This window comes from Vanessa atalanta, chromosome 26, assembly GCF_905147765.1.
Source record: "Vanessa atalanta chromosome 26, ilVanAtal1.2, whole genome shotgun sequence".
Classification (NCBI taxonomy): domain Eukaryota; kingdom Metazoa; phylum Arthropoda; class Insecta; order Lepidoptera; family Nymphalidae; genus Vanessa; species Vanessa atalanta.
In genome coordinates this window covers 776,057-799,071 of record NC_061896.1, presented here as the reverse complement: position 1 = coordinate 799,071, position 23,015 = coordinate 776,057, and the positions used below count along the sequence as shown (strand labels likewise).

General features: G+C 30.5%; 4 protein-coding genes and 1 non-coding gene across 5 annotated transcripts; all 5 read left to right on the top strand.

The window, feature by feature from the left end:
* The first annotated feature begins 6,034 nt into the window (after positions 1-6,034).
* On the top strand, positions 6,035-6,106 carry Trnaa-cgc. The gene has a single exon. It is a non-coding gene; the product is annotated as a tRNA-Ala (tRNA).
* A 505-nt stretch (positions 6,107-6,611) lies between these two features.
* On the top strand, positions 6,612-7,311 carry LOC125074033. Its single transcript, XM_047685212.1, has one exon. The coding sequence runs from the start codon at positions 6,708-6,710 to the stop codon at positions 7,254-7,256; it is 549 nt and encodes a 182-aa protein (XP_047541168.1). The 5' UTR covers positions 6,612-6,707; the 3' UTR covers positions 7,257-7,311.
* Positions 7,312-8,322: 1,011 nt separating this feature from the next.
* On the top strand, positions 8,323-12,123 carry LOC125074001 (lactoylglutathione lyase). The gene is made up of 5 exons (XM_047685155.1): positions 8,323-8,446; positions 8,558-8,630; positions 10,127-10,350; positions 10,592-10,702; positions 11,661-12,123. Exons 1-5 carry the CDS (start codon positions 8,355-8,357, stop codon positions 11,782-11,784), a joined length of 624 nt encoding a protein of 207 aa, XP_047541111.1. The 5' UTR covers positions 8,323-8,354; the 3' UTR covers positions 11,785-12,123.
* Positions 12,124-13,801: 1,678 nt separating this feature from the next.
* On the top strand, positions 13,802-18,837 carry LOC125074000 (protein PFF0380w-like). Its single transcript, XM_047685154.1, has 3 exons — positions 13,802-13,845; positions 14,833-18,628; positions 18,714-18,837. Exon 2 carries the CDS (start codon positions 14,869-14,871, stop codon positions 18,619-18,621), a length of 3,753 nt encoding a protein of 1,250 aa, XP_047541110.1. The 5' UTR covers positions 13,802-13,845; positions 14,833-14,868; the 3' UTR covers positions 18,622-18,628; positions 18,714-18,837.
* An 887-nt stretch (positions 18,838-19,724) lies between these two features.
* On the top strand, positions 19,725-22,980 carry LOC125073866 (putative uncharacterized protein DDB_G0267716). The gene is made up of 2 exons (XM_047684948.1): positions 19,725-19,780; positions 20,647-22,980. Exon 2 carries the CDS (start codon positions 20,728-20,730, stop codon positions 22,978-22,980), a length of 2,253 nt encoding a protein of 750 aa, XP_047540904.1. The 5' UTR covers positions 19,725-19,780; positions 20,647-20,727.
* Positions 22,981-23,015: the final 35 nt, after the last annotated feature.

Below are 23,015 nucleotides of genomic sequence, written 5' to 3'. Positions count from 1 at the left end.
GATCTGCAACGCATGGAAGGTACACAAATAATAAAAACCCAATCTAATTATTGCCAAAAAGACAAATGCTTGCCTTACCTAAATAATACGTAAGAACGTAAAATTTAAAGTTAACTTAAAACAATAGTGATCTAAATGTAGCTGATACTACAGTATTTCTTGGAATCACTTTAGACTGGAACCTTCAGTAGAATCCTCATTTATCGTCCCTGACAGGGAGACTCAGCTCCGCAGCATACGCGGTTAGAAAAGTTAGACAACTAACTGATGTTAACAGAACTCGATTAGATACTTCGGTTACTTTCATAGTATTATGTCTTACAGCATTTTGTTTTGGGCTAACGCTACACATATGGAAAGTGTTTTCATTTTGCAAAAAGGAGCTGTCCGGTCAATCTATAATTCATTAAAAACATCCCAAGAATGTTTCGGGATGTTTTCAATAAAGTTGATATACTTGCAATAATAAGATGTATATTCACAATGATATAGATTGTTTTAAAAGAAACGAGAAATAAAGGCAAACTATAGTAACTAAAGTAATTACACCTAGTTTCTGACTTCGCAAAGTTAATACATCCTTCCTTTTCACCGTTCCCGAGTTACGGTATTCGTTTCTATAATAAGAGGCCAATTGTTTTTTTTCTGCCTGTTAAAAATATGGATAAATAAGGCATACCTTACTCTATATAAGAGTTAAATATTAATGACAAGAAATGGTAGACTTGTTATTTGTTCCTTTCTAAGCAGGATATATGTATATATAAATAATAAATAAATAAAATAAATGAATAAATATTGGACAGCATCTCATAAATTACTCTGATCCCAATGTAAGTAGCTAAAGCACTTGTGTTATGGAAAATCAGAAGTAACGACGGTACCACAAACACCCAGACTTAAGACAACATAGAAAACTAATGAACTTTTTCTACATCGACTCGGCCGGGAATCGAACCCGGGACCTCGGAGTGGCGTACCCGTGAAAACCGGTGTACACGACCACGGACGTCGTAAAATATATGTATATACATTTAATTGTTCTTTACTGACATATCCTGTAATCAAAATGGTGGAAAAGACTAACTACTGGGTTTCTTGCCGGTTTTTCTCTGTAGAATCTACTTTCAGAACCGGTTGTAACTTTACGTTTAATTCAACACTGTAACATGATGATACAAAAGTGCCTTTATGAAAAACAAAATATTTTTTCATTCAATTTTTAATTGTTTTATTTTTTTCAAATCGAGTTTTGACAAATTATAACTAAACATTCATCTTTACTTTAAATTAATCATGTCTATCTTTTATTAACTTCTTATATTTAACTATTTGTATAAATGCGTAAATGAGTCTGTTTATTTGTATGTTTGTTATATTATACTGTTTTAACTCCTCACCCGATCATCGTAGCTGTCCATACACGTTGACAGGGGTCGAGAAAAAACATGGAAAAGGGAAATTGTACCGATGCCAAATCGTGTATCAGTTGTCAATAAAAACTTATTAGTATATACGAACGTATTATATACTTGCTGTGCCCGCGGCCTCGTGCGCGTTTGAATTTAATAAAAAAGCGTGACTTTATTATTATTTTAGATATAATTCTAAAATAAAAGTAGCCTAAGTTACTCCTTATTACATCAGCTATCTGCCAATGAAAGTCCCGTCAAAATCGGTCCAGCCGTTCCAGAGATTAGCCGGAACAAACAGACAGACTGACACACAAAAATTGTAAAAAATGTTACTTAGGTGTATGTACCGTGTATACATACATATGCATTTAGTAAAACGAGGTTATTTTAATATTACAAACAGACACACGAATTTTATTATAAGTACTATTTCAATGTGTCTACTCGTCATGGGACGTTTTGTATTTTCGAAATCTCTAATAGAGCACTTGAGGTGCCGCTACCTAAATCCGGTCCAACTATTAACACCGAATTGAAAATCTGCCTAAACAACATTAACCATTCCTTACATCATTATTTACGTTCATCAAATCACCAATACGATGCCAAACTTGGGAAGCAATCGAATAGTTTCGATTAAGAATATTAGATTATATAGAAAATGTAAAAGGAAAAACTACGAGATATTCATTTGAATTTATTTTTAGACTATTGTTTAGTATATATATTTAATATACATCACAAAAAAAGACAAATAGCTTTAAAAAAACAATTAGCTACTCTTTTTAAATATAATACTATGCATAAACAAAATTGTTATAAATTTATTGCGAATATCCGATAGTTTCGGTTACGGTCCATAACATCCCTGATAATTACATTAGCTCAGACACCCTTTAAAACCGAACTCAATAATACTAAGTATACCTGTTTGGTGGTAGAATATGTGATGAGTGGGTGGTACCTAATCTACCAGAAAAGCTTTACTGTATGGCGTTATTATACTCGATCTTTTAATGAAATGGAATCCCACATTTTATATCGGATCATTAAAAATCTATTACAGTTGGTAATCTTTTTGTAAACAAAGGAAGACTAATCTCGGAACGTTCGTTTATCTAAGACCAATGTGGAAAAATTTCTAGACAGTTATTTCAAGTGTAATGTGATCCAGGTTTTTGTTATTAGGGATGCTGTTTGATATGATTACGAGGTTGTATTTTAAGATTTGACACAACTAATAAATCCCATAAAAAATCACCACTTTGATTGTCTGTTATTCACAGCCTGTGTTCTCGGAATGTTTATAAACAAAAAAAGTTTATATCTGCTATATCAAATCCTCGACCTCCGTGGTCGAGTAGTGTGTACACCGGTTTTCATGGGTACGCCTACTCCGAGGTCCCGGGTTCGATTCCCGGCCGAGTCGATGTAGAAAAAGTTCATTAGCTTTCTATGTTGTCTTGGGTCTGGATATTTGTGGTACCGTCGTTACTTCTGATATCCATAACACAAGTGCTTTAGCTACTTACATTGGGATCAGAATAATGTATGTGATGTTGTCCAATATTTAAAATATACTATATTCAAGTAGGCTTTTACAAGCACTTTTGAATCGTCATTTAACAAACTATTTTAAGTAAAGCTACCACCGGTTCGGAATGTAGATTCTACAGAGAAGAACCGGCAAGAAACAAAGATTCTTGATACATAAGAACAAGATTCTCGAAGATTCTAGAAGAAACGGTAAGAAACTTTGACAATCAATAAGAAAGTGTAGCGTTACTATTGCTTATTTTAATCGAATAAAGATAAACAAAGATTTACGTAGATAAATCTAAGATTCTGTATCTATTTTATGCATTTTACTAATTTAACTTTGCTATATTGTACTTTCATTGTTACCTATTTTTTTTTTTTTTAGCATTAGCAGCCTGTATATTTCCCACTGCTGGGCTAAAGGCCTCCTCTCCCTTTGAGGAGAAGATTTGGAGCATATTCCGACACGCTGCTCCAATGCGGGTTGGCGGAATACACATGTGGCAGAATTTCGTTGAAATTAGACACATGCAGGTTTCCTCACGATGTTTTCCTTCACCGCCGAGCACGAGATGAATTATAAAGACAAATTAAGCACATGAAAATTCAGTGGTGCCTGCCTGGGTTTAAACCCGAAATCATCGGTTAAGATGCACGCGTTCTAACCACTGGGCCATCTCGGCTAATTAATATAACTTTATCTCTCTATCTTCTATACATATAATAAAATCGTAACTGACCGAAATCTGTACATAGAAGATATTTGAGAAAAAATAGTACTGGGGGTATTTATTAACGCAATAGATCACAAAAAAATGATTTTTAGAATGTTTTTCTGTATATAGTTTATTACCGCTAATCTCGGAATTGGCTTAACCGATTTGGTTGCGGATTACATTTATAGATACTAACCTTGAGGTAAAATTAGTGTTTATTTTATTAAAATCGAGATTTTATGGAACCAGGGCTGATGAGGTTAAAATCTTTTTAAAGAGTTCCAGTAGTGTTACATCATGCAGTTGAAAATAAATATACAATAAATATAAACAGGTACGGGGCAGATAAGATTTTATGTTCACACCCCGGTTCCTTCTCATGAAAAAAATAATCGTTTACTTTAAAGCGAGTCCAGCGCAAATGGCTAGCTTTATGTGGCTCTGTTTGCAACTCCAAAAAAATCTACGCTTCAATCCCCGACGGTACTACGTGTAATATGCATTACGCAGTTAGACAAACACATCGTACCATTTTAATATTACAAGATTAAATTATAAATTTTAAACGTTCGGTTGTTTGTAGTTTGTTTTTTATCGATTATTACTCGAATAAATAATCTATGAAAAAAAAAATCATAATCGAATGCCACGAGTCATGACAGACTCAAAGATACACAGATAAATGCCAACCATATAATACCCCTACTTTTGAGGCTTAAAATCACGTGAACGGAGTCGCGGGCACCAGTTAGTTTATAACATGACACTATTCCACTTAAATTCTTATATACACTTTACTTTTACTTTCAAAATTCCTGAGAATTATTCGAAAGCTTCGTTAATCAAAACGCCATTTCTTCGCAAATTCAAAAAAAGTGTCACAGATACAATTAATCTCTCAATCAATATATCGCACCAATTCGAAGTCAAATGTTGTTTACTTGGCTTTACATTTATTTGGATTAAATTTATAAAGGTAAATTTCATACAGCCTGAAGATCTACAAAAACTATATTTTCATTCATAATTAAAAAAAAAAAACTTTGAATCCAAAATTTATAAATATACGCGGTATTTTAATATAGACACGAATACAATATCGAGCTAGCGAACAATATCGGTACTTACAAACTGCACTTAGTATTCAATCAATCTGTCGTAACAGTTGATTGTTTACGGTACAATCCTTCTGTATTCGCTTTGTACCTAGCTCTTTGTCAGTGTTCCTGATTGGTTCTTGTGTAAACATTAAATTAATAATAGTAACGTTGCTTGTTGATATTGTAAAGTCTGTCCCTAAAGTAGAAAAAGATACTACAAATTTTATTGATGGAAAACGACAATTTATTAAAAAAAAAAATACACTACAATAAAAAGATTCTAAAACTTATTGAAAAAATCCTACTCATTGTATTTACATTCGTACTATTTGATTTTTAACATTAAGCGGCTGTATAATTAATTCCACGCTAAGAAAAAAAAAACATGTCGCCTCTTTTTGTTAATACCTCAAAAGTACTGTCACTTTAATAATTAATTTTATAGTCGTTTGAACAAATTGTTAATTAATGCGCATACTATAGAAAGTATGCATTTGATTTTGTTTTATATTCGCTTTTGTTTCATCACTATTGTTTTATAATATGAGCTGGTCCTGTCAACAAGCAATAGCTACACTGCCTAAGCTTACTGTAAAGGAAAATACCTTTTGTTTTTAAAAACTAGTAACTTAGTAATATAGCTACTATAAATATAATTATAATATTAGGAATATATTTTTATGTAAATCTGTAGATATAGATATATTCAGTCACAAAGACGCACTCCTTCAAGTGATTTGATAATGGTTTAATAAAATTAACTAAAATATATCAATAATCTTATTGTATTATTTGTAAGCCCTAGCATCACTCAACTAATGTACGCAGATATTAATTAACATGAACGACCATGTTTTCGTGGTTGAAAAGAGGTTTTAAAAAATATAATAACTATGCTATAATAAATTTAAAAAATAATTATTATTAATATAATTTATATACACTTGGTGGTGCATAAAATTATACATACAACATCGCATATTTATTATTAAGTACGTTTTTTTTTTTTTGCTGTAAGTTTTGTAATAATATTCAAATTGTAAGGAAAAGGATTTTTCTCTTATGCGATCGTAAATCACGTAAATTTATAAAACCCTAAATCACAATACACAGACACTGAAAAGAAAACCATTGACAGGAAGCGGCTCCCAAATTAAATATGGTCACTATAATTGCTTAAAACTTCTAATTGCAGTATGTAATGTATACTTCATTTTTAATATGTTGTAAATATTGATGCAAAAATTCGCATTATATCTTATCAGGGGATGTAACTCAGTGGTAGAGTGTCTGCTTCGCATGCTGAAAGTCCTGGGTTCAAATCCCAGCATCTCCAAACCAAACACATTTTTACAAAATTATATATTTTTCATTCATATTGTTTAATAAATATATTATATGTTTTTTACACAACTTTACTAATGTTAAAAAAAAAATTAGTATTATTAAAACATTTATCCGGTTTCAGAAATTAAATACTAGTTATGCCGTCACGATAAAAACAATATTTTAGATGTCAAATTAAAGTTGAGGGATAATAATTATGATAATACATTCTTTCTCTCAAACTTTCAGTATAACAATTAATATAATTGATTTTTTTTGTGTAATTATATCTATAACTTGTAACAGACTATTTACGGGTATTAACATAATATATATTTTTACCAATGAATATTTGTTTTTTTTTTGTTGTTTTTATGTCAAATATTGCTAATTAAATATTCACACAAATATTTTACCTCTAATATAATTATTATTAGAATGATACTTAAATTTTTATTATTTTAACTTAGGAGGTTGGTAGCCATGTCGAAAAGTCAAAATTCGAAATACAACGTTGACAGTAACTGTTGTTATTAAAATGTTTTACTCCGATAGATCATTTAAGAAGCTGAAGAAAAGTAGAAGTTCTTCTAACACTAAGTTTAATTATAATGGACAATTACCAAAAACAACCTTTAAAATTGTACGTACAAGATATTTTTCGCGCTAAAAGGACAGAAGAAAATAAGTATATTTACGAAATCTTCGGTGTTAAATTTAAGAACATTATGATACACGGTGTAGTCACATCAATGTACAATACCACAACAAAATCAACTAACTTTGAAATAAGCGATCCTACGGGCTGTGTGCAAGTTTATTACGACTCAACGAAAAATAACACAGCTTTGTCCGATGCCACCATGAAAGACCTTGTGAAAAATCTTTCAATAATTTCACGAAGAGGTGACGATAACGCACCTACCATGGCGGCTTTATTGAATTCCATAGAAAAAAAACATTTTAATTCATTTGATTTTGTTGAAGGTTCTAATGTGAGTGTTATTGGTGATATATTTATTGACGATATAAAAAATACAAGAATGATATCCGCTTATCAATGTAAGACTACAACAGTGGAAAGGGATATAGTTTGGTTGGAAGAATTGAAGTATATTTATGATAAATATTATATACCGAATATGGATCTTAAACAGTAATAGAAATAATTATATAGTTTGTTATTTAGTTAAGTATTTGTTCATATTTATTGCAATAAAATGTTTATCCATTGATTGAGTTTACATTTCTAACAAATCAATACTTTATTTTCAAGTTTGTTGACTTATTTAATAAAAATTAAAATAACCTTTTTTAGTTTCCGTATTTAAAAAAATTAGTTAACATTGTAAAATATTCCTCATTAACATTTTCTGATCAATTAAATGTATATTTTTTAAGGTTCAATATAAGTAATTGAGTTTCAAAATTAAATAATTTAATAATTAGCTATCTGAACTGATACCACAATAATACTGAAAAAAATCAAAACCTTAGTGAGTTATTTTATATAGAGATAAATGGAAGAGAACAATGTTGCAAACTACTAATAAAAGGGATATTGGCAAATTAATAATAATAATGATTAACTATGTAGGTTAATATGATTAAGAATATAAATGACTACTTTATAGATACAAAATATAAAAATTCCTTTTATTATTTATTCAGCCTACATAGAAGCTAATATTAAGATTTATTAAAAAGAAAAAGTTTAATTATTAGTAAAATTGTATTTTGCTACCTATACATCCTTAATTACAATTATATGTTTGTACCCTACCTATTCACTATTAAAAATTAAAAAGAATTTGTTACAAAATTTGCAACTGAGAGAGTGCTGCTGCACTGATTTTTATATTTAGTCACTACTCTGCCAAGCTATCACGAAAATACATATTTTATTTTTTCAAATATTTGACATTGATAAATTATTTCAAAAAAATATTAATGCACAAGAAAAGAAAATTATGATTTCGTTTTTCAAATTTCTATAGTAAGTAGCAGAATCATTACAACACGGTATTTTTATAAATCGAGCTGTCATCGTTAAATTTAAACAAAATGAATAGATTCAAAGGTATAAAGATTTTAGTGTTATGTAAATGAAATCGACATACTTTATCTATGTACTTAATATGTAATTTGATAATTGTCAATTGACATTTGAATTGTAGTTTTATTTAAATTAAATCGACATACTTTATCTATGTACATAGTCTGAAATTTGATAATTGACATTTGAGTTGTGATTTGATATGTCAGTTTCGCCGTCAATTCGCTTATCAATTTCGCCTCTTTTTAATTTTTTGCGATATAATAGTCTTACGGTTCTTCGTCAAAGTACTAGATAAAATAAAATTATATCACTTAAAAATATTAAAGTATACATTTAATTACTATACTTCTTTAAAACTGAAGAGGTTACATCGGTTAATTTTGTATTGTTTTTATTTTGTAGAACGATGGCTAGCGAAGGTATTTCGGCACAAGAAATCGAATCATTATGCCAAACACCATGTCCCGCAACAAAGGTAAATAAGAAATATGTTGAAACCTATATTTTTAATTGTTTTTTAATAGATCTGACCTATTGATCTTTAGTAGGTATTTATCGCATTCCAATCTGTCTTTTTATATTTATTTTACAATCTTTACAAAATTGTTACAGAAAAATCTGTTAATAAAATTATTCACTATACAGCTAAACAAATTTTATGCAATTTGGAATAAGAACTTATGATTCCTATGCCATTGAATTTTCATGTGCTTAATTTGTGTTTATTATTCTTCTATTGCCTCAAAACTCCCACATGTACCCACCAACATGCATTACAACAGTACAAAGGAGTAAGCTTAGATGATACCTTCTCCAAATAAATGATAGAACTCTTAGCCCAGCGTTGGGACATTCACTTGTTGTAAACTTTACTCTACAGAATAATATGCCTTATTTACCGTAATCCATAAATATCAAAATTAGAAAAAAGTAACTACTGAGCAATTGATGGTTGTTTTCAGTAGAATTCTGGGTTTTACCTTTAATCATGTAAAGTGATATTTAAAATTACTCATTAGTAAAGTACACATACATACACATACACATTCACATACACATGAATAAAGAATTTTTTTTTTTTGAAAATATTTTATACCTTAGTCAAGTTACGAAAAGTAACAAAATAAATTATCATGTAACAATTGTGTTAGTAACATCATGTTATAAGTTACACAATAATTACTGTTATTATTATATCTTATCTTATTAAATTTAAAAATAAATCACTCGGTAAAATTGTTGTAATTGTTTAACTCTTAAGATAAGCATATAGTTTTTAATTTACATTGACTTGATACTTGAAACAAGGCATACCATTTGATGGTCTAGTTTTTAAAAATACATTTAAAAGTATAGACTAATAAATATTTCCTTAAACATGATACAGAGTTTAATAAAAAGCAAAATTAGCACATTAATAAACAGATAACTTATTAGGAAAACAAATTTTTATTCAACTATTTAAAATGTATTGTGGTTTTAAATTTTACCCTCTTAGTAGCTATTCTACCATTGGAGACCAAACATCAATATTTTTTTAGTTTGTAATTGATAAGTTTCACTTTGCAAGTCCACCTGAGTACCACCTACTTATCGTATATTCTACTCCTTAACAGCAATACTTCGTATTGTTTTGTTCCGGTTTAAAGAATTAGTGAACTACTCTAACTACAGGTAGTTACAATCAGTACAAAACCTTATGTCATAAAAAAGTCAGAAAGAAAAGGAAGTATTTTCTAGAACAAGTCATGTTTACAATATGTTCTATTGCATAATTTTACAATTCATTTGATTGAGTAGTAAACGAATTTTATAAAAATGTTTTCCTTGTAAAATAATATATATTTATCTTATTATTATAATACAACAATATATAACACATACATACAATTTCACATGGATTTTTTATTTTAAGTATTAAAACACATGAAAAGTAACAGTTTCTATAAGAAATCTCAAAAATCTTTCCAGGACTTCATGTTCCAACAGACAATGTACCGAGTCAAGGATCCTAGGAAATCGATACCGTTCTACACGGGCGTCCTTGGTATGACGCTGTTGAAACAGCTACATTTTCCCGAGATGAAGTTCTCCTTATTCTTCATGGGATACGAGAATCCCGCTGAGGTGCCCAAGGATGAAGCCCAAAGGACATCATGGGCGATGACAAGGAAGGCTACGTTAGAATTGACATAGTGAGTACACCTGTGTCCATGTTACTGAATTTGGGCGGATTTCGAATGTTTTTGGCCGTTATTTGAGTCCTTTGATATGTTGAGTAGCGAGTGGAACGGAAATAAAATTCTTATAATTACAGGACATTACGATATAAAGCTGAAGAGTTACTTTTAAAGTGGTGTTTAAATTAAAGCTGGTGCATAATGTATTACTAGATTTAATATGGACAATGCTTAAGATAAATGTTATCCTTTACAGCAATTGGGGAACGGAAAGCGACGATTCAGCTTACCACAACGGTAACTCGGATCCACGGGGCTTCGGCCACATCGGTATACTCGTCCCAGACGTAGATGAAGCTTGTAAAAGGTAAATAGACTGACGTTTAACGGAGCTGAGATGGCTCCAGATGGATATTCTAGCCAAAATACTTCAATTTTATTGTCTAACCTTACAATTGTTTTTTGGATGGAAGTGACTTACCAACAGATGCCATGGCATGTGCAATGATTTCTTCTTTCAATATTTGGAATATGTCACTTCATGTGTGGAACCTTATCTCTTCTTGTGGTATTTTAGTGGTGGCTTGGAATTTTCCATGCTGCTCCAATGCGAGCTGATTATAGCATATCAGGCAAAATTTTATCCGTATTAGGTTCCAGGCGTTTTAGAGGATGGAATGAATTATAAACACAAATTAACTTGCTAACTCATTGTGTATAAAGCCATTGCACCCTCGTTAAAAGCACTGTAGATACTCCTAACACCTAATAGCTTAGCTTACATCAATGCAAAAAGTAAAAATAAACAAACCTTAGATTTGCATTTTTTTTTTAATAATATAAATGACTATAAGTGAACTATAAGTGAACCACTGCCCATAGACATTGACGCTAAGAATCCATTCCTTACTTAGCACATACAGAACCAACCTTATAAACCAAGATGTTATATCCTTGTGCCTTGTGTATTATAGGCTCACTCACTTTCAAAAGCGGAACCAAAATTACACCAAGCCCTATCTATACCCCTGTGTGCTGTGGTTGGAACCTCTACTGATATAATAAAAATAAATAAATGTAAAAAAGTGTAATATAAATGTCTGTCTGTTACGCTTTCGCAGCCAAACCAGTCAATCCATTGAACTGAATTTGATGAAATTTGGTATGAGGAGTGTGTGTGGTGTGAACCCCTAGGAAGGACATAGGTTACATTTTCATACCTGAAATTTACGACCGAACAAATGCCAAACAATACGCCAAACTAGTAGGCTTTATGTTGAAAATAATAATTTCCATATAAATAACTTTCAATTATTTTTTTGCAGGTTTGAGGAACAGGGCGTGAAGTTCATTAAGAAACCACAGGACGGCAAAATGAAGGGACTCGCGTTTATCCAGGATCCGGACGGTTATTGGATCGAGATATTCACATCGAAAGTCGTATCTTAATGCCTTAATACGGCTTTGCCTGCGGTTTTGTTCAAATCGACTTCACGGTTCAAGTGACAATGTTCCAAAACTTACAATCCACCAACAATCCAAAATGATAACGTCCTTGAACGAAATTGTAGGCTTAGCTATTGTAATAATAATCTTAAGAAATATTTTGATAAATCGTTAAATATAATATATAAAAACAAATTGAAATTACCCTCCATATTTCGTCGTATGAAATCGTTATGACAATCATAGTGTAGTTTTGTATATCGCTGTATAGTTTTATATATATTTGATTGTATATATAAGTGTTGTATATAATCGAAATAAATTGGATTATTATTAATTGTTTCTATTGAGTTTTTATTGTGTTATGTTTTATTTATTTTAATTACTCCATTTTGGTACCGTCAACAGAAACATACTAATTAAGAATTTCGTATATTTTAGTTTTAGAAATATGCTTATTAATAATTGTGTAATTGTAACTGTTGTAGTTTTAGTTCGACAATTAATACGATAGTATAAAATGAATAATATGATGCCCGCCTGCCATTAGTGTGGCGCGCCTGTGACACGGTGCGTCACAACTGATGGAGTGCGCCACTTGGGGGTCCTAGAGGCAGCCCTGGTATCAATAGTCAGCGGAGATGTCTCGCTGTCGAGTGGGATAATGCTAGGCGAGAGTTGCTGGATGGAGATGGTCTCCTTCTACGAAATGACATGTCACAAAAGGAGGCCGTGGAGGTGCGTAGGACGTGCTCCGCCAACGACAACTAGTTAATAAATATACTTATCTATAATTTTATTGGTACACCCTGTACAAGTTAGCTTGATCTTTTTGACAGATGTATTTTTTCGGATTGACATAACTTTCCAATGACAAACATATTATTTTCTTAATTTAATGATTTTAAAAATTGTAAAAATAATAAAAAATATATATATATAATACAAAAGTCCCTAAAGATTCAAGCGTTATCCGAAAATTTTAAGACTTTTTATTGCTTCAAAGTAAAATTTAAATAGAAACTCTGAAAACAATAGACGCTTGTACAATGTTACATCGGTCGGACGGTAGGGACGCGAATGACAGACAGTAACAATTACAAATATCGATTACTTAAAATACATACATACAATACTTAATTACATAAAATACTTAAAAGTCATTATTAAAGATCATTGTTAAATTATTGTTACGAACGGATGCCTTTTGGTTGGGGTATCTTTGGTTAGTGGTTAGGATCTCTTTAGCTGGTATTCTTTTTAGAAAAATAAGGTAAAAAAAAAATTGAATTCCAATTTGAATTACGCATTCCATCGTTCCAACGACTGCTATATATGTTATATCTTCTGTTTCCCATCACTTGCCGTCTGTCAAAAAGATCAAGCTAACTTGAACAGGGTATAGTCATGATTTATTCAGGAGTGCCTCAAGGATGGTATTTATGCCATGTGATTTATATCGTCTTCGTTGATGAACTTCTAATAAAAATAACATTAATAATAATTTATTCCTTTAAAAAATACACTTACAAAACTAATAATATGATCTGGAAAGAATTCTTGATATTGAATTTGGAATGTCACCTTAGTTGTCACTTGTTATTAAAGTAAGTTATAATCAGTAGATATTGTTAATAGGTAACCAAACAAGACTCAAGAACTCAATTCTTCTAAAGACTTTGCTTCACCTAACCTATACAGAAATAAGAAAAGGGGTTTATTTAACAACTTAACAATAGGTATTATACAGACAGCTTATCTTGCCTATTGTCGTAAGTATTATAAATGCACCATTACCATAAATAAGTACATGAAAATCTATTGAATTGAATTTGATCGCCTCATATAATATAAATTGATAACATATAAACAATAATTTTATATAACAAATATGTTTTTTACCGTGAAAGTATAATTACGCGCATTTAATGTTTCCATTCATCGATTATTAACACCATAGCTTAACATATATATATTAAAAAAAAATTCTATTCTTGTTTCCTTAAAATGAAGGTTCTGGTATTATATGTTGCTATTAAGATTGTTTTAGTGACTTCAAGTAATGTAAGTGAATTTTGATATTATTTTTTACCATATTTTAACTAGATAGCCCAGTGGTTAAAATGCGTGCATCTTAATCATCGTTTCACGCACGCGCAATGAAAATAATATAAGTAATACATATACAGTGGTGCTGGCCTGGAATTACATTGCGCGTGCATATATATATATTTATTATTTGATTTATATTTTATATTAATACTCGATACAGTAAATTGGAATTAAAGAGAAGAAGTTAAACAACCTTCAAAAGGATTTTCAAATTCTGTTAATATTGTTAATATTTTAAACTCAAGTTCATTAACGTATACATTTTTAGTTTTTAATTGTTGGAATCCTAATTTAATACATTTCAATAGACACTTTTGCGTGAACTACAGGCACAAGGGATATATCATCTCAGTTCTCCTCGGTTGATGACGCATTAGTCATCTAAGAAATGGTTAAAATTGGACAGTGGTGACTAGTTACCGTTAGGTGGCCCTTTTGAAGGTCCAACTAAGGACGCAATAAAAAAATTGGGCATCTATACGAGATAGTTTTCTACGCTGTAAAAAGCATCAAAAGTTTTCACGTACATACTTAATTTGTGTCAATAATTCAATTCATTCTCTGCAGTAAAGATTAACATTATAAGAAAATCTTACTGATTTCCCTCCATTAATTATATGCCCAGGAAGACTAACAACCGAGAACGCGTCTACGGCCACTAAGTACACGCACACTAGTGTAATAAAATGAAGTTTTGCGAGTGTCAAACTTAGCTTTCACACCAACTTAGATAATAAAGCTGGCCCCTTTATTTTAATTTTATTGCAGTTCGTAACTCTATCTAGATAATATCTAAACAATCTAAGCTTATTTCCTAGTAGCTTGACGCGAATTGACCTTCAAACTCCAAGCAGAAGAATATGTTATGTTTCATATTCAGGGGCAGCTTTTCCCTGTGTGCAATTTTCAAATTCAATTAAAACTTATCTTTTGTTTTAGAACGGTGTCAAACTATCAGAATATCAGACCGATGAAATGAGTAATTTAAAAGAATTACATAATAACATAGACTTAAAAAAATATAATTCTATGAAAGAAATCAATGACCCGATAGAGAGATATATTTTAAATAATAACAAATTTCAACCAAACGAAGGTAGAAGAGTAATAAAATATACGATTACTAAAATACCTATAGATGAGGAAAACGTCGTTAAAAATTTTAATAATGATGCTTATAGAACAGGATTCGAAAAATATGTATTAAATAATCCTAATGGAATACATATTGATGATAATGGAGAAGAAAGTAAAATTAAAACTACTTATATTTGGCGAGATAGTCAATCTGCGAATGACGTTAATAAAATAATTCCAATATCAGTAGACAAAGAACAAATTGTTGGTAGAGATATTTCAAGAATACAAAGTATGTCTCAAAAGGAAGAACAAAAGAATCAGGATATGAGTATAACAACCCAAGGTAAGCAGTGGGAGTCGAATGAAGATATAAAGAATCTTTTCAAGTTCGCAGAAATTCGAAAAACACACGAACCAGCTATTTTTACCGAAACTGAATTACTGAGTACTTTAAATTCGGCAACCGGTGGATCTCAGAAAAAGCTGGATACTTCCTCAGTAACTTCCTATTTAGCAAATGAAAATAGTCAGGGTCGAAATAATTCAAAGATATATGTAGATTACGTAATAGATAATCAACGTACGCATGAATTTTATCCCTGGAACAAGGTAATGCTTGAATCCAAAGCAAATCAACTAAATTTAAAAGGCAATTACAAAGATAATAATATATTACAACAAGAAGTAGTATATGGACAACCAACAAGTTATATAACGCCATATGAAATGGCTAAATTGTATGACTCTAGGTCAAAAATGAAAAATGATCTATTATATAAAATAGACTTACAACAAGAAGAAAATAATGAACGTCTATTAAACCCTAGTACAGATACGCAGAGCATGTCTAGATTAGGGTTCGAGGAAAGAAATAACCAAGACACAAGTATAATATCGCAAACAAAACATTGGGAGCCGAAAGAAAACATAAATAATCTTCTCAAGCTATCAGAAACTCGTACGATGCAAGGACGCGAACCAGTCTATACCCAAACTGAATTGCTCAATGACTTGAAAACTGCTCCAGATCGATCTCAGAAAATTACAACTACACCAACAGCAAAGTCATATTTAGCAAATGAAAATAGACAAGGTCAAAATAATTTAAAAATATATGAAAATTACGTAATATATAATCAAAGTACGCGCGAATCTTATCCCTGGAATAAGGTGATACTTGAATCAAAAGCAAATCAAAATTTAAAAGATAATAATATAATACAACAAGAAGTAGCGCCTGGACCACCAAAGGGTTATATAGCGCCATATGAAATGGCAAAATTATATGAATCTAGGTCAAAAATGAACAATGATCGAGTATATAAAATAGACTTACAACAAGAAGAAAATAATGGAAGTCTATTCAACCCCAATACAGATGACTTAATACGAAATAAAACAGATACCCAAAGTCTGCAAAATGTTCAATCGATTTTAACACTTAACAGTCCAGCAAAAGAGTTGATTCTATCAAATGATGAACTTCTATCAAATGACAATACCCATACTAAAAAAATATATGAAACTGATTCTATAGTCCAGTCAAATGATATATTAAAATTAAAACCCATTCATAGAAACTGGAAGGATTCACCAAATTATAACAAATCAGAATTTTACACTAAAACTCCATTTGAACATCAAGACGAAGATGACGCTGAACATATTATGAACGAAAATGGTTATAAACAATACCTAAAAATCTATCTGAACCAAGTGTTCTCAAATGTTGCAGTGACAATTGATTACATACAAAAACTGTTAAACCTAGATGAGACTTATTTGTATAATATTTTGCAAGAATATGCCCAGTTGTCTATATCTATATTCGACGTATTAGCAGAAATTGACAAATATTATAGTTTAATAAATCACCGTTCACATCAAAATTCTCTCGCAATATTAAAAAAATATAAAATCGATGACTACAAACATGACAACGGCAATAAAGCAACGGAACACCTAGTCAATTTGGTAAAAAAATACGAATCGATGAACTTAGAAGTGAATAGGGACCCAAAACAAGTATTCGATGACAACATATATACTTCAAGGCGTAATGAAATTTACACCCAAAGTCCGACGAATAAACACTCCAATTTACAATTTAAAACATTCCAACTTAAAGAACAGAATGTACCAATATTGCGGGACAATATAGATATTAAAAACAAATACGAAACTGATATTATACACCAGTCAAATGACGCATTGAAATTAAAGCAAATTTATGAAAAATGGATGTTATCAAACTATAGCAAACCAACTGACATAAATTATAAAACTACATTAGAGTTTCGCGACGAACATGACGATGATCAAAAATTGAATAGAATAGCTTTTAAAAAATATTTGAATATCTTTTTAAGCAAAGTATTCTTAAAAGTATCGCTGACAATAGATTTTATACAAAAGCTATTAAGTCTTGACGCTCTTAATTTAAATGAGATTTTGAAAGAGTACGCACATATGTCTATAACAATGTTTAACGCATTAGAAAAAATCGACACATACTACAGTTTAATAAATCACTGTTCCCATCAAGATTTTCTCGCAATATTGCGAACAAATATAATCGAAGACCACAAAAAAGAGATCAATGACAAAACTGCGGAAAATATTGTAAATTTGATAAAAAAATACAATTCCCAGATACCAAAAGTGAAAAATCACCCAGAATTTGTAACATACTTAGAAACATCAAACAAAAAAGATCCTTTATTAAATGTCAATACACATAATTCAAATCGCGATGGTTTGGTTACCAACAGCTCCTTAGATCTTGAATCTGACATCAAAAATGACAATCAACCTTCAGCAAGTAAAAGAATGCCATACGTAATAGAAATATTCAAACAAGAACTAGAAAAGGAGCCTAAAAATGATTTGCGATTTAAGGAAAAAAACGAACATCTATTGTACAACAGTACAGATATTATAAAAAACAATGAAACTGATAATTTACCCCAATCAATTAATGATATATTAAAACGTTATGATAAAAAACAAAAGAATTTACCAAACTACAACAAATCAAATGAATTTAATGATAAAATTCCATCAGATGAGCACAAATTGAATAACAATGACTTAGATATACTATTTCAAATTAAAGAAAACATGCAGCATTCTAAAGACATTAACTATAAATCAAATAATAGCAATGAAAACATATTCAATGATAAAATGAACTATCTCAATAAGCTTTACCTTAAAATGTATTTGAACAAGGAGCTCACAGCGTTGAAAAAAAGGATAGAATTAATGCAAAAATTGTTAAGCCGTTACATGATGAATTTATATGATATTTTGGACGAATATACACAAATACCTACAACAATGCTTGACTTATTAACAGAAATCGATAAATACCATCGTATAAAAAATGACATTGCAAATCAAGACATAATAGAAGATTATAAACTTGATAACGATGATATAAATATTGAGAGTATAGTTAATTTGATGGGAAAAGACGTCTCCAAGCCGAATTTATTTCCTTTTAACTTAAAGGATAGCTTCGTGTCATATAATAGTAATCTAGGCAACTCAAATTGCAATAGAGAAGAGGCTGCGGATGTTATTATGAAATATTCATTAAATTTGGCAAATCAACTAAGCAGTATAGGTTGTTTCAAAAAAAATTAAACATAAGGTAAGACATTTAATTATAAAATGAAGATTGCGATTATTCAATCAATGCAAAATTAAATAGTAATTTTATTATTTACACATTGCAGGAAGATAAATATTACATCTAATCAAACTATAATTGGTAATAAGTTCATTGTATGGGTGTTGGACTTGGGTAGAAGGATAATAATATGTAATTATAACAGTATTTTTATTATGAAACAATAAACTATTTCCAAGAAAGGCAATATTTTGATAATTTATTTTAAATCAGTATCTAAAAGATTTAAATGTGCTCTTGAAATAACAAATTCATGTAGCACTGGGTGGTAGGGGTTTGAGTAAACTCGATTCGGTAGGTACCACCAACTCATCGTATATTCAACGGCCAAACAGCAATACTTAGTATTATGATGTTCCGATTTGAAATGTGGGTAAACCAGTGTAACAACGGGCACAAAGAACAAAACATCCCAAAGTTGTTGGTGCATTGATTAATATTTCGTTACCTATGTCTTTTGGTGGGCTGTTTTCCAGACCGTCTATCTCTGCAACACTTTACAATTGAATAGGTACTTCTTAGATTAGCTGTATAAAATTAGTTTTATTCGTTAGATAAATTTTTACAATTCTACTATATTGAATTATATAGTAGTCAGATATTGTGCACACAAATCATTAGGCACTTAGTAATTGTAAAGGTATCCGATATACCGATAGCAATGAAAAGGTAAAGTCAATCTTAATGGCGATGCGTTAATTATGTGGCAATATTAAATATTCTATATGGCATTTGTCATTATGAAATAGTTAAAAAAGTCTGAAGGCTTAGATACCTAGAGGACACAGAGATGGTATCCTGTTATATCAAATTTTGATGATAATGACGACAGCAAGTGAACGAGAATAGCACGAGGAAAGATCTTCAATATTTTACGTAACACGTGTGATTTCTATGAATTTTTAACTAATTTATTGTAACGAAATAGTAATCAAAGCTTAACATCACTTCATATGATATAATTAAACTTTCCATCGATTTCACACTTGGTAATTTAACAACGTAGTCGATTGCTTAAAATTAGCTCATTTTCTACAGCGACAAGTGATAGGAATGTTGCTTGTTTTAATATTGTGTTGTTACCTTACGTCTCTAAAGGCATTGGAAAATGAGGTAATGATAAATCTGTATTTCATTATTATTGATATATAACATGTTTATTACTTGATTGATACCACACAAAAGATATTCGACTATTGTGGTGTCTCAATCAGTCATGCCAATACTGTAAATGCCAAAGAATGTAGGGCTTAAGACCCTATTTTTGACGGATTTGATGAAATCTTCATATTTATAGATAGTGTTATCATCAAAGCATCTCATTGTACACTGTTTTGTACACTTTAAAAGGCCAAAATGCATATTATATGCGCACATGATACCACCATCATCAAATAAATACAAAAAGATACAGTGAGAATCTTCAGTATATATAATAGAAAATACAGGAGTAGTAAAAGCAAACGTAAGAAATTAAGAAGGAGTGAAACTTTGTCGTATAACTTAGACCAGATTATCTCACAGTGTTTTCACCACTAAGCACAAAACGAACTTGGTGTACAAAAATAAATTTGAACTGATTTTCTGTTATCACTTTTACAATACTGATTTGTCTTCATTAGGTCAACTACCGTTACATTCTTATAATATGGTAACATCCACTCATCATATATTCTACCGTCAAACAGCAATACATAGTATTATTGTGTTCCAGTTTATGGGGTGAGTGAGGCAATGTAACTACATGCACGAGAGACATAACATCATAGCTCCCAAGGTTGGTGACACATCGGTGATGATATGGTTAATATTTCTTACAGTACTGATGTCTATGGGCAATAGTGACCACTTACACTCAGGTGGCCCATTTGCCCGTCTGCCAACCTTTATCATAAAGAAAAAAAAATATACGACAATTTTATTACTATAATTTATACTATATTACTTTATTAGTTATATTTGATATCAATCATTTACAGCCATCAAACCTTAAGCAAAATTTGGAAGACCAATGGACATCACATTGTCCAAACACTGCTACTTTACTTCAAGCTATTTATATGTTGACAAAATTATTACCACCACAACACACCACTATGTTGGAACCAGAAAAGCTGAAGTATGCACTATCGACCGTTATGAGATTTCTAGAAAGGGAATCTTCAAAAGATAAATTTAAATCAAATAATAATTTGAGCAATTTTGAATATCAATTAGATAAATTGATAACAAACAGGAACGAACGAGAACGTGTACAGCGAGATGGAAATGAAGGTAATTTGAAGGCAAAAACTTCATTGCAATATGAAACCTCAATGATGTACAGGTGCAAATATATTTTAGGCACTCTGGTTAATTTTATAAATAATGCTTACATACAAGTAGCTAACTACTGCACATTAACTGGAAAGTGTAACGCCAAAAATTCGTCTCCATTGAACTTAAACTTTAATGATGAACTTAACGTTTTATCGCAAAATACTATGTCACAAAACTTATTACCACTAAATGATTTTAAACATGATATGACAAAAGGAGTTTTGGAATACAAAACTCCTTTAACTGAAATTTGGAAAGAAAATACCATGCCTCAAGTAAATCAAGAAACCAAACAGGATTACGATATAATGAACATTCTTCAAAATTACAAACCAAATTCAGATATTAACCAAGCGAATGACGTATCAAACACTTATCCTGTAGACAATATGGAATATAGGAAACAAAAATATAATGGACTTTTAAATTCTTTTGTGAATAGTGACAAGCTGGATTATACTCTAAATGAAAACATTTTTCCACAACAATCGCCAAGTAGTATACCAGATTTTAATAATTTGTCGTTCAAAGATATTTTTTCAACACTGACTAGTTTATATAATACAAAAACAAATCAAAAAGATACTAAAATGTTAGCAGATGCTGATAACAATATCCCTATGCAAAGCTTTGGACATAATAATATAAATAACAATGATTTTCAATCAATTTATCAAAATTTAAACTCATTATCATTTGATTCTAAAAATGCTGAAGCTACGAATGATATAACTAAATTTTCACAATTATCAAGCCCAGAACAACCACTTTTCAATAATAACATATATTCTACTAATGCATTTGAAAACAAAAGATATAAATTTTCCCAATTAACGCCTACAAATATAGATTCAAGTACGCAAATAAAAAACCCTTTTGTTGTAAGCAATGAAAATCATCTTCAAGACAAGATATCAAGTTTTTTTCAACAAGGCAGCCAACAGAACCCACAATATTTAACAAATTACAACAACAAACCTGAACTTCTAAATAAAATTCAACAACAATACGTTGGTATTCCTAATAATGTAAATTTGTCTCCATATCCATACCAAAGCTATAAGGAATCGTTAAATCAAAATACACATATTTTTGGACTTAACCGAGTACCTCAAAATACACTGACCGTTCCAAACTTGTTGACGTCACAATATAATAATTATGACATCCCTCGTAGCATTAATACGAATGTTGCTGATAATATCAAACATGAAAATTATGGCACTCAATTACCAGATTCGTCTCAGCCGCTTAGTGTATCTAATTTAGTGAAATTGAATTCTGTAACAAGGAATTACGGAGATGTCGAATTAACATTCATGCTCAAACGATCGCAGCCAGTTTACGAACCAATCTATTACGTGAAATATAGAATGCCTTACAATGAATTCCTTTATAATATGCAGAATCTTCTAATACAAAAACCGAACTTGAGAACTAAACCGAATCAACTATACCAGGCACTGCTAAGTGGTTCAAATGTAATAAAGACATCAGAAAACTTTAAAGATCTAAATGATGCAGAAATTGTAAAACTTACTTCTACTAATGGTACATTCGTTACAGCTAAATTATTGCAAGATCGCGATATCGTTGAAAACGAACAATTAAAATTAATTCAAGATTTAAACGCTAACTTGTCTGTTGCTAATCTTTTAAATTTAAGCACAAATAACAACCAAATCTTAGAACCAATACAAAATCTTCTTAAGGCGACGATGTCTGCTACAGATTATTCTTTCCAAAGTGACCCTGATGCAGGGCACTCGAGAATATTGAATAAATACAGTAATTCTGAATACAATACTCCAGTTGCATATCAACCAAGTTCAAATAATTATAATCCTTACAGTAAAATAGTAGATCCTGCTTATTCAGCATTTTATGGAATACCATCTACGGGATTTAATACATTACCTAATAATATCGTAGAAAAATTGTTAGCAGAAAATCCACAGAGTGATTTAAATACATATCCACAACTAGCAGGATGATTTTATTATTTTAGATATTATTAAATTATATATTA